Source organism: Palaemon carinicauda, chromosome 43 (genome assembly GCF_036898095.1).
Source record: "Palaemon carinicauda isolate YSFRI2023 chromosome 43, ASM3689809v2, whole genome shotgun sequence".
Lineage (NCBI taxonomy): Eukaryota > Metazoa > Arthropoda > Malacostraca > Decapoda > Palaemonidae > Palaemon > Palaemon carinicauda.
In genome coordinates, this window is record NC_090767.1 from 19,427,088 (window position 1) to 19,440,478 (window position 13,391).

Consider the following 13,391-nt stretch of genomic DNA (forward strand, 5'->3'; position numbering starts at 1 on the left):
AGAAGATTGCTTACCTTCCTTTAGACCCCGATCACGATCCCTAAAATTTCTTCCAATCTGAAGGATCTGTGCATTTAGAGACCTCTAATCTAACCAATTTAAAATGGGAGGCAGGATATGAAAAGGGATCCTTTTGTTGGAGTTCTCACTTTCAGTCTGCCAATCCCTTTATTTGGACTGATAACAGGGGACTGGGGTCGTCCCCTAAGCTCTCCTACAGGAGTCGGGAGGCTGGCAATCCCTTTATTTGGACTGATAACAGGGGACTGGGGTCGTCCCCTAAGCTCTCCTACAGGAGTCGGGAGGCTGGCATTTTCTAGAGAAGAAAAAGAACCAACCAGTTTAGTTCTATGAGGACTTCTTGCCCCCCAATAAGCTAATCTCAATTATTCTGAAAGGAAATAGGATTTATTAAGTGTAAGAACAAAATTAATAGTTTAAAATTGATTTGTAATTTTCTAGCCCTAAAAAATCTGAGTCTTTAACCATTAAAATTCCCACCTTTAACAATTTTGAAAAATCTCCCCAAATACAGATCTGAGTTATCCTACTGATGTATACTCCTAGGACAAAGTCAGGGGCTGTAAACACAGTGTCAAGTGCTAAACAGTCTCACTAGCATTGTCATGAGTATTATCTAGAATGACCCAAGGGAATAATTAGCACTTCAAAGAATACACTCGCCCCTAACTGTATGCCATGATCGGCAACCGGGTTAAAAGGATAATAGTTAAGGCATAGATTGAGGGGATGTATCGCTGGTTTTCATAGAATTTGATAATACACAATGACACAAGTCCATACTGGTTACGACTGAAGAGTATAGTGAAGATCTTTGCCTCAATTCCAATAACAGTTCCAGGATGGCTAAATACTTCTCAAAATCCTTATTTGTCCTGACACACATTCAAATCCTTTTCCATTTAAACAGTAGTTCAGGTTCCTCTGAGCTACTCCTATTCAATAAGAGTCCGATTTGTATAATTAGGAAAAGTGTAAATAACAAAATTTGTGAATTTAAATGGTCTTTCAGTTAGAACGGTTTTTGAAACATGGTGAGGTAGTTCTAACGACATGTAAGACAGCTAGAGACACTTGCTCTCTGTGTTCTAAAGCAGTACTGTGTAAGTACTGATATGCTGTGTCTCAAATTGTATCGTTTTTTATATTTTGTTTTCCTTTTTCTTCCTATAATTAATGAATAAGATTTGAAGACCTGCTTTTGCGTTTTGGTGATTCTTGATAAAGGATATAAAAAGTACAATGATATGTTGTAGATGTTGAAAGAAGGAGCTGGAAATTTTTTGAAAAGTCTTCTCTGAAAACCTGACATTATTCCTAATTTTCTTTTTGCCTTATTGATGCACAACTGTTCACAGTCTCCTTTCGATGTGTGTGGCTGTACGGTGACAAACGACTTGAACCTGATGAATTTGGTCTTTCATTGTAAAAGTTTTGTTCCACTGTAGAAGTGTTTTAATGGTTTTAGTACCTTGTCTCGAGTATTCTTCTCCAGTCTGGTCGTCCGCTGCTGAATAGTGTCTTAATTAGTTGGACAAAAACTTGCAGTATATTACATATACTTTATCATTACTAAGAGAAATATTTGCACTCAAATTTGTTTTCCAAATACAAACATAGCAAAATTTGACTTCATATCTGATACAACACTGCATAGCAGAATCTGTTATAATTCTTCTTTAAATTTTATTTGTCCCACTGTATAGCTGGGTTGGGTGCTCTGGTCACCTTTCCCCATCTATTTATATTACTTGCATCTTCCTGTCTCCTCAGTCCCACCCATATCACTCCTCACCACATCCACCCATCTGGTCCTCACCATCATTGGTTTTTCTGCTCCCGTGATTGGTTCCACCTACTCCACTCTTAGCACATGGCCATAGTATCTTGATGCCATTCTCTTGCCTAAAACCACTCCAGTTAATTATCTCGTTCTGCCATTCTTCTTCTTTCGCTTTCTGTGACCCTGGGCAATCAGATGATGGTTACTCAGACGAAGTTACACTCCTTTAAAAAGGACCCGTGTTTGTATAGTTAGGACAGATACAAAATACTTTTAAAATGATACAAAAGTCAGCATTTGATAAATAAAAATTTCTACTACATACGGGTTTCCAGGAATTAACACCCACCAAGTGTCTTAGTGTAAGCAGTCCCACCTGAAAGCTCTGCCACTTATATGCATTCCCTTGTTGGAATGGCAACTGAGCCTGCTACCACCAGTGGTTGTCCCTCTACTGAATATGAATCAGCCCTTACGTGTGTGCATAATTCTCAATTAGTGTTGTCTCAAGTATCGTACTTGGAGTATGACAGTCGCTCATTAGTGAATTATATATTTATTCCTCCCAATTAGGAGGAAGAGTCTGCAGTTTTAGGAGTTAGACCTTTTGGGAGATATAACCTTATCCTAGTTTTCTGATGGTTGTTCCTTTGCCTCACAATATTTCTGTCACAAGTGCCTAAAATTCAGACAACTTGCTCATTCTCAACATAGAATGACTGTGGATATTGATTGTAAATATCTTTTACAGAGCGGGCATCAGCGGAGAGGGTAAAACCTTCTCTTCTTCTGCCATATCATTATGAGCAAGTGTCACACAAAAAGATATTATTTTTATGATGATTATAAATTTCCCTACCACTTACGTTATTATACATAAGAGGTTCTACAAGACCATAAAGACATAATGGGAATGATTAAGATGGCTAAGCTTATTCATTAACAGGAACATACCCAACCAGTTTCAATGCCTACACATGCATCTCGAGGTCTTTCATCTCTGAGATTGACAGAGGACTCTCGGGAGTCCTTGGTTCAGCCAGAGTCCTCTGAGGCGTCAAGTATTGCTCATATCGAAGTCACAGCCTTAGGTCTTCATTTTGTTAACATGATATGATAACAAAAGAATATTTCAGAGGAAGAAATTTTAAATCAATCATAATGTTTGGACAAAATATTCCAACCAATCAGCTATTAGGTAACTTTTCCAAGATAAACTGGTACCCCTGCGAATCAGTGCAAATGCGCCGCGTTAAAAAACAAGGTTGGTAAAATTATAGTCACAGACGGAACAACATTTTGCACAGAAAGCATAGTATCTCCTTAAGTAAATAATGTGCTTTCACTGTATTTGACCTTCATATCAACAGCATTAGAAGACCGCATGAAAGTCATAGTATTTAGACTGACTGACTGACTGGATTTGACTGTTTCAACTTTGCAGCTCAAAGCTGCTCTTTTGCCTCACAATTTCCTTCAAGGTTTTAAGGTTTTTCATGAATTGCAGTGGCAAGGGACAGTAACAATGCCAAGGCAAAAAGGGCAATGCCCTTGAGACTGGTTATATATACATGGATCCCCTCTCCACAAAAAGTAGGATGAGGGAGGGCTAGGCATTGGCTGCTGATGACTTAAAAGGTAGACCTCTAGTCTCTCCCTAATATCTCCCTCTTTAGTTCACATGGATGGTGAGGTTGCAAACACTACAAGATATACAGAGCTTGAACGGGACTCGAACTAAAGTCACAGATCACCTTGCCAAGTGTCCAGTGCTTCAAGAACAATATTTTTAGGCCTAAATTCATATCATGAAATTTTGAAAGATTTTCAGCAAAACGTTTATATGCACATTGTTTACTTACCTTACATTTGGAAGCCAGATTACCTACAACACGAGAATGGTTACAGATTGTTTCAAGTTCTTTGATCTAGTATGTTTATGTCTACTGTAGGTTCTAGAGCTACACGACGAGCCCCCACTAGACATCCTTAGAAAGACTGAAGAAAGTATTAAGACTTTCAAGAGGAAACTAAGAAAGACTTTCTTGCAAGTGCCACCATAATGTGGATTTGGCAACTAATGTGGAATATGTTGTTAAATACTCTCAGTACCTAAGACTTTATATAGAATTGAGGCATTATACAGAAATATTTTAGTTATGAATAATGATTGTGGTATCACTATGGAGGAGCTGAGCTCTTATCAGCTAAGACTAATTCCCATCTCTTAGGGCACTACTGACCAATGTACGTCTCCCTAAATGCAAACTAGTGAAATAGAGAGTGATTACTACGATTTTCTAAGAAGAAAGAGCCTGTGTTTGTCAAAATCCTATTATATATAAAAACCATTAGGAAGTTAGAACTCTACATGATTCATTGCCGTTTTGTCTAATTTGATATATCCGTATCATTGCAATTATATCTCAAAAAGGGACATTACCAGAGTAGGATACGGCAATAGGCTTTTTTTACTAAATAAACCTACCCGTTGATAATTGTAATTATCGCTCAAAGTAGGACCTTACCAGAGTAGGGTTCAACAATAGGCTGTTTTTACTAAATTACCTTACCTGGTGATAATAGCAATTATCGCTCAAAGTAGGACCGTACCAGTGTAGGGTGCGGCAATAGGCTGTTTTTACTAAATTATCTTACCTGGTGATAATAGCAATTATCGCTCAAAGTAGGACCGTACCAGTGTAGGGTGCGGCAATAGGTGGTTTTGTCTAAATTAACCTACCCGTATAATTACAATTAATAACCCCAGTGAGATTTTACCAGTGATGTCCACAAGATATATTACTGAAAATTAGATTTCCCAGCTGTGTAAGGTATCGGTTATGGGGATTATAAGAGTAGATATATTGATTATCTTATACAGCACATTCAGATTCTCATTTTTCACTTGTCCTATCTCAATCCTTAACAATCTTATTTCTCTGTTCATTTCACATAGTGAATTGATATCATGTAAAGGAAACGTATCCATTAGATCTAACTTTTAAAATAGAATACTTCATACATTTTAAAGGTCATACTTTATTAAATTTTACAAATACTAAACACCTTCGTGAGGATGCAATAAGATGTAGATTTATTTACAAGTGATAAAATCATTTGTTCAAATTAATTTATTTATGAAAATAACCCTTTCCAATAACAAAATAGGAATATAGTTATCTAGCCAAAACTCTATAATTCATTTCCGTCGATGAAGCTCTTTTGAGAGTTGATAATATACAAACGTGAGTTAAGCGTAAAGTATTGCAAAATCAAGTCTGGTTACATTGGAAGTGAGGAACTCTATTGGAGTTTTGAGCAAAGGATAGGATTAATCGGAAGACAGAAGGCACACAATCAATCACAAAGTAGAACACTTTTTTCAAGGCAAGAGGGCACCCCTATGAGTGAGCATTAATGTGACTTGGTTAAAAATCCGAGTTTAGGTGAATGACTGTGGGAGTGAGGTTTTCCAGGAACAAGGTTTCTGTTTGCTAGGAAAGGTAAAGGATGGAATGGGAGGGATGAGAAGGGTTTTGGGAAGTTGGGTGGACTAGAAGAGTGAGGATGGAAGGATCAGGAGCAGTAGAGGGTTGGCAGCAAAGTATGGTCGAGGCTGCTTGGACATTGGGGTGGTCTTCTTCTCCGACATCCTCTTTGAACGCTCTGGACACCTCCTGTTCCAGTTATGAATGGGGAGGGAGCAGTTGGGACATTTTGGAATGGTTTCCTCCCCTTCCTTATGTGCATTAATAAGCACATTAGCTATATGCCTTTGGATGCAAGGGCCACAAAGGGTAGGTCTCATTCAGTGGGCTTTGTGGTGCTCATAGCATTAGCAGTTGATGCAACGAAGTGACTCAGGAAGGTAGTCCTGAATAGAGAAGATTCCCCATATGCCGAGGTCCAGAGTAAATAGAATTGGGATAGTGAAGGAAACTATCACTTTCTTGGTTTGCGCTGCAAGCCTGGGCTTGCAGTGCTTTTCCTTGGCATTGTTCTTGTGATTGATGAGAAAACTAGTGGCCTGGTGACCAGGTAGCCACACACTACTAATATCCTAGTCTTCTTGGCAGGGTCAAGGAGCGTCAGGAGGGAGAGGTCCATCAGAAAAGTGCTGGTGCTAGCTTCATCCTTGGGGGTGATCATAAGGTAACCCATGAGGTTAGGTTATGCTGTAACTTAAACGTAAGCTTTTGAGGCTACAAGATCAGGGCCCCTCCCCAGAGGATTGGATCTAGAACCTGGGAGACTATTTTGAGCTGGAGGTTATAAGAGGAGCTTCATTAGGAGTTTTATGAGGAAATTATACTGCCTTTTTTGATGCGGCAGGCTTCCACTCAATCAGAGGTAACTTTTTAGCTCAGCAAAGTTTTCTAGTAACTGATATGTTGCCAGTAATTTGTATAAATAGTATCATTGTTCTCAAATATCTACCAAGTACAGTACTGAGAATCAAAACTTATTTACTGACCTAAATTTCTCCCTCATGTATAGATTTCTCAATAAATAATGGTAAGCCGCCTTAACAAATAAAGATGCAAGACTGAGGCCGAGTGATGGCCAGGGTTTCCATTTCTAATGTTGAATACATGATATACAAACTTCCAAAACACGCCAGAAAAGTTTTAAATATTTTTTGGAGATATAACAATGATAAAACTGAAATTGATTCAAAAAGACATGTTGGGAAGAAAGACTCTGAAAGGCAGCCAGTTTATCATATATGCTATCAGCCGGAAAAGCACTATATTTCGTGCCAATATAAAATAGCCAAAACCATGCCAGATAGTAAAAACGTTATAAATTCTCTGAAATATGCCATAGCTAGTGCGAAAAGCACTGAAATGGCAACTCTGGTGATGAGTCGGAGTGAGATGTGATGTTGTGCTGTGCGGAGAGGGAAATGGCGGAAAGCAAGCCAATTGCAAGGGAGTGCAATCAAGCGAATTCGCAGATACATTTGCTTGAATGGCATAACCTTTGAAAAGTATCTAGTTACGTTTTGTATTTATTATCATGGTTTTGTAAATCAAATAGATTATTACTTCGGTCATGTGTGTTATATTAATGATAATGCACAAGAAAGCCAGGAATCTATATAGCTTTATTACTGAACTTGTTAAATATGTTTCCTTGAATTATAATTGAAAGGAAACCATCACTTTCCAATATTCATAATTTAGGGGTTTTTTTTTAGGAAAAAGAGCTGGTGTCTCAAAAAGATCTATTCTCATGTTGATGATAAAAATAATAGCAATAAGAAAATGTTTATGTATTTTATAAAACTCATATAATTTGAAAATTGGTGACATAGAGATTTGAGGTTTGTTAAAAATTCACCAGTCAACGGTAAGTAGTTCTTCCCACACCCCATACACAGTTGAGGAGCTAAGAGCAGTACAAAAGACAGGGAAAGACACTGCACCAGGAGCTGACAAAATCACCTACACAATGATCAAACACATGGGTCCAGCAGGAGAAACTGCGTTCCTAAGATTACTAAACAAAATACACCTAGAGCACACAAGGCCTCAAACCTGGAGACAACAAGATACACAGCCAATCCCCAAGCCAAAGGATCCAACAAATCCTAGGCCAATAGCCTTGGTATCCTGTATAGAAAAAACAGGAGAAAAAATGGTCTTAAATAGGTTAAAATACAAAATTGGCCCCCTAAACAAGCAGCTATATGCATATCAGGAGGGAATTGATACCTCTGAATGCATCACAGATGTATTAAGCTGTATAAATCGAAACAAGGCAACAATAGTCTTCATAGACTTTGAAAAAGCCTTCGAGCTTGCAAGCCCAGTTGCAGTGCTGCAATCAGTAGCTAAAAAAGGAGTCAAAGGACACCTACTAGCATGGAATAAAAACTACATGCTAGGAAGGCAAGCCAGAGTCAAATTTCAAGGAGTGATATCCACATATCATGAATTGGAAAATGGTACGCCACAAGGAGGAATTCTAAGCCCCCTCCTTTTCAACATCCTCATGGAAAATATAGCCTCACTTCAGCTACCAGAAGGAGTAAATATATTTATCTATGCAGATGATGTATGTGTAATAGCTCGAGGGCCAGTCAAGACAATAAAAATGCAAAGAGCACTCAATTCCATCAGCCACAAATCCAATGAGCTTGGACTAAAAATCAACATTGCCAAAACAAAAGCAATGACAATCAAAGCCCCAAACCCCGTACAACCACTCACAATAGGAATGGAACCCCTAGAATGGGTGGACAGATACACATACCTCGGGGTAATAATAGACAAACAGCTCACTTTCAAGCAAGAGATAAAATATCTCAAGGAAAGAACAAAGGCCAGAAATACAGCTATGAGATATATGTGCAGGCTCAATGATGGAGCTAATGAACACGTCCAAAAGAAATATTATCTAGCCTGTTCCAGATCATTAGTAGACTACGCCGCCCCAACACTCCTGGGACTAACAGATCTACAAAAAAGCACAATTGAAGTGATTCAAAACAATGCCATGAGGCTCATGTTGGGAGCTCCAATGTGGACAAGACTGTGCAACCTAAGGTTGGAAACCGGACTACCAACCCTTGAAGACAGAATTGCACTAAGAAATGCAAACATAGTTGCAAAGATGTTCCTGTCAGACAGAGACTCAATCACCAAAAGAAGAGTAAGAGAGGAACTATCCAAACATCTTATGGCAAAGACCATAGCAATAACATCAAAAGACTTGACCTTACAGAAACAATCCTACAATTAAAACCTGACACAGCACAAAGTGCAATACACATTCCACCATGGAAAAAACAAGTTGCTAAATTCAACTACACCAAACTCCCAAGGGCAAAAGAAAACTGCACAATAGAAGAACTTAGAAACGCAGCAGAAGCAGCTATAACCTCTGTAGAGACAATAGGGGCACAGATCTACTATACTGATGGTACAGTAGATCCTGGAACCCAAACAGCAGGAGCGGCAGTTCACTCCTGCAAGTTCACAGCTTGCTGGAGAACATCCAATAATGTCTCCACCCTGCAGACAGAGCTTGTTGCAATACAGCAAGCATTAAAATACTCTATTGAAAATGAGGAAGGACCAGTAGTCATCCATACTGATTCACGATCCTCAGTGCAGGCCCTACAGCAGGACAAAAACAAAGAAAACAAATCCCTGATAGCGGACATTAAAATCCTTTTACATCAACATAATGAAAGAAACAGACTAGTAACTATAAACTGGATCCCCAGTCACATCGGGATACCAGGGAATGAAAAGGCTGATGAGCTAGCCAAAAGCACCAAACACATTCACAATGTACAGGTGCACATACAGCCTGCACTGCAACAAATCAAAAGCAAAATAAAGACACAGCTCAAGGACAACCTAATCAAGGAACTACATATGAGGATAGAGAATGGCTCTCCCTCTGCAACATGGTACAATTAGGCATCGGAACTAGAACCCCCTCCCATAGACAGATACACCCCAAGAAAACTGGCAGTATGTATACACAGACTCCGGCTGGGTTACAAAGCAAACTGGGAACTCGTAGATGACATCCAGAGAAGGTGTGAACACTGTGATGTCATACCACAACAAGCCCTCCTGCACTATCTACTAGAATGCAGAGAAACAGCACAGCTACGAGGTGATCTACTTGTAGACACCAACACACCACATACCGTAAAAGAGGCTGCCACACTGGCAAAAGCAATTGTCGAAAGCATAGACACACATGCACAGTTGCTTTCAACACTACCTCCACCAAGGTAAGACCTCTTCATTCCATGCACCATCTCATCCCCTCATTGTAAGACTCTATTCACATCACCCCCTTTCACTTCTCAACTAACCTACCACTAAAAATCTCTCCGCAGGGACCCTAGGGAGTAAAGGGTTGGACAACCCCACCTGCACAATTTTTCTCTAATCTTCAAAAGCCTTACACCCCCACTTTTCAAACTACCACTATCCGAGAAATGATGGCCCTCTACCACTACCACCATCATCCTTACCCTATCCACATCTTTTTCTACTACTAAAAACCTTTCAAATTTCCATTAATGCAACTACCTTAAAATTTTTACAGATCACCTACGGGCCAACCAAGGGAAAGGCCCGTGCCAACAACAAGTGTTGGCTTTAATACCCCAACAACAACAATGTGTCATTAAGAACGTAAGATCCGAGTTACTAGACTCTTTCTAGGGTACCATTGTTGGGCAATCTTGTCCAAGTGGTTCTGCCCCTAAATCCAATATAGAATAGTTATGCTCTTAGCTCTAGCTATATAATGGACAATAGAGGACACTGTTTATTCTTCTCTCTGACACTAATGTCTGCTTTTAGTGTAAATGCGTTACTCACCTTATTCCTAGAAGGGGTTATAATCCAGTGCGATGTAAAATCCCCTTGTAATTTTTGCAAGAAGGGTCGTCTTCTTAGTGGGAATCAAGTATACCATTCGTAAAAGGAAGAAGGCTGAACAAGATCGTTCCCCATCAACAGCTTTCTCCTCGATAGGAGAAAAGATGATGCCTACATTTTCTAGCCCTGTACTTATCATTTTTTATCATTCATTACATGAGTTTTCCAGAACTTCGATAATAAAGGAAGGCAGCCAGTTCTTTGTTCTTGAGCATGAGAATATGGTTTTCTCCTGCCCTTCTTAGTCAGGCCAAGAATGCCATGAGTGATTACGATCCTGTAGCATCTGTTGCTTTACAGACTGAGGATAATGTCTCAGTAGAAGGGCCATTGATAGCTCCAGAGTTCAAGATTTTTACACGTTCTCCATCTCCTCCGAGCATTTCGAGTTGCAACCATTTGAATAGGGCAGATGTAGGGGACCAAGGAGATTCCTCGCTTGTTCCCGAGATTTACCCTTCAGACCTACAAGTATGAAATGATTCACCACAAAGTATGCCAACATGTAGCCTGGTAATGTACAAGTACTGAAATCGATCTCCTTTGGAGGATTCCTACTATTCACCCTTGAGAGTGTCTCTGGAACAAAGTCTTCCCTCAACTCTTCAAAGCACTACAGATGAAACTTTCCCCCCAGAGAACCGTAGAGAAAAGGTTACTAGTGTCCTTATAGGTTTCTTGGATAGTTTTGATTTCAATAACTGTCACAGTCTTACTTTTCAAACTAAAGGACGATTAAAACAAAGAAAATATATCTGAAAGACTTTTTTTCACAAGAGAAGTCAATCCAGAAGAGAACAGAGGATACAACCTACCTTATAGGGTACTACAGTAATGTCATGGGAATTGCAACTGGTAGGTGGCCCTCCACTCCTAGTTAGTAAGAAGGTCTGTTAAGTTAGGTTAGGTGGGATCCTTCATTTAGGTCGTATCTCTTTTCTTTGTTTTACTTTGGAAATATGGTTTTTCATATCTATTTTTTGTGTTTCTAACATCTTAATACTTGAAAAATGCAGTCTCGGACAAATGTCAACATCAGGAGCAATCAAATTACATCAGGAACACTTATTTTCTTGTAAAGGTTATTGTACTGATAAAGTTAAGGGTGTCTGTTTTCAGTTTAATCTTTCCCATCCCGAGTACCTGTCTTGGCCCTTTGAGCTATGAATTGGATTGCATCCAGGGGTACTCTTCCTTTCCCCGTATTCCCCACTTCCCTATTCTCATTATTGTTATTGTTGATATAGTTAACTGCAACCAACGAATAGAAAAAGTCATGGTAGTCCTACTCCAAAGTAGATAGTGGCCAGCAAAAGAAACATAACCAGTTTATAATTTTCCGATAGATTTGCTTCATAGATGATAAGGCAAAAGTGTCTTAGCTCACGACGGGTTGCAAGTGTGCAAGAGCCTGTGCATAGTCTTAGCTTGGAGAATCAATTCTGGCAACCCAACATTTTCTTTCCCTGGCAATCAGTATTGAGTTAGACTGTAGCTCACACAACTCCATATCAACTTCAATTGGGTTGTTAAGTGACTGAAGAATAATCTACAGCTTCTTGAAGTCTCTAAATCTGTTTTCAAATTGAAGATATTTGGCAAAAACCATAAAAAGTCTGACTTCACATCATCTGTCATGAGCTTGCAACATGATGAACGGTATGCAACGCCGCTCTTTCTTAAGGAAGCACTGAATAGTAACAGCTTCTTGTGGAAAGCTTCAATGTACCCAACCAGTTGAGAAACATTTTGTTACTTGCCTTGTAAGCTCATATAAAGTGTGTTCAAATAGGTGGTTATATCTGTGAGAAATGCCAGAGCAAATAAAGTATATAGAAAGTAAAGATATCAGTGAACCGGAAACAATTTAGCTAACTGTATATCACAAAATTCTTTGTTCAGTTCTTCAAGGAAAGATATAGATCTTCTATGTCGTTGTGACTTTAACACCTCTGATTACATTTTCTATCCTGACCACACTGTGTGGATGGCATCATTTATCTGTAATACATTGCAAAATAATAATTCTTGGTGGATAATGCATTACAGTGTGATACAATCATATCTATTTTCCCTGTGTGCGTTGATGCATTCTTGAGTGGGTTGCCAGCGTCTGCAGACTTCCCAGACCTTTTTACTTCTGCAGACAGTCTTGTGGTGGCCAAAACGTTGGCAGTTGAAACAGTGTAGGGGCTCAACATCCAGGTCAACTATGGGGAACTTTCCCTAGAGTCCAAGGTCTAATTTTGCTGGAATCTTCCAGAGGAAAATGACTATAATTCTCCTGATGCACTGCTTGTGGCTGCCAAAATGTCGGATGTCGGTAGGGAAGTTACAAACAACTGCCTTCTTTAACTTCTTCACTGGATCTAGATAGGTCAATGAAGCCTCCTTCTAGAAGCAGATGGGACTGCTGTGGTATTCTGGGGTGATGATAAAAAACCCTTAAGGTTGGTTCTGATTCTGATCTTGATGCTTGTTTTGGATGTTGCAATCAGTTACCGTTGCATAGAAGGGTGCCCTTTCCACAGCTGTTAGCTTGAATTTTGGAAGCTAATTTGGGTCGATTGCGGAAGGCTGTGGCTCTGGATCAGTTTTAACAGCTGAAGTGAGAGTAGAAGTTGCTTTCTCAAGGAGATGAGTCAATCATCTGGTACAGTTGCATTCAGGAAGATGGGTCTCTGCACGAGCAGGGTCCTGCGTGTCAGTGGCCAGATTAATATCCATGTCAAGACTTAGGGTGCTGGAACGTGGTGAGCCAGCTGGCGCGGAGTCCTGGGCTGGGGCGTTGGCAGGTGGTGTGGTGGTTCTTCTCTTCTTATTCTTTGCAGGAGGAGTCTCCACAGGAGAGGGAGAGGAGAAAGGAGTGGTGGTAGTAGCTCTGAGAGTGCCCTTATGAGGACGAGGAAAGGTGTAGGGAAGAGTCCTGTTAGTAGTCTTCTTATCAAGTTCTAAAATCATATGAAGTCTGCCAGGAGGATTCCAGTCAGGGATGGCTGTGGTAGTGGATTTCAGTGGAAGGGTTTCCTTATACAATGGAGGCTCCCTGTCTCTTCCAGTCATGATATGGGACATGAGGTTATGGTACAGACTGCACAAGTCATATTTGCACTTGGCATTGTGATTGACAAAGTCATAACTGTACTGCTTAGCTAGTCCCAGTTTTCTAG

General features: G+C 39.7%; 1 protein-coding gene and 1 long non-coding RNA gene across 2 annotated transcripts in view; one reads left to right on the forward strand and one right to left on the reverse strand.

Moving 5' to 3' along the window:
* The window catches only part of LOC137633479 (uncharacterized), a 27,378-nt gene extending 15,416 nt beyond the window's left edge, over positions 1-11,962 (forward strand). Inside the window, exons 5-6 of the mRNA XM_068365780.1 lie at positions 10,467-10,692; positions 11,813-11,962. Coding sequence (XP_068221881.1) covers positions 10,467-10,692; positions 11,813-11,962 — 376 coding nt within the window. The remainder of the gene's footprint in view (positions 1-10,466; positions 10,693-11,812) is intronic.
* Positions 1-13,391, reverse strand: part of LOC137633954 (uncharacterized) — a 149,150-nt gene that overhangs the window by 50,669 nt on the left and 85,090 nt on the right. The gene's annotated exons all lie outside the window — the stretch shown is intronic.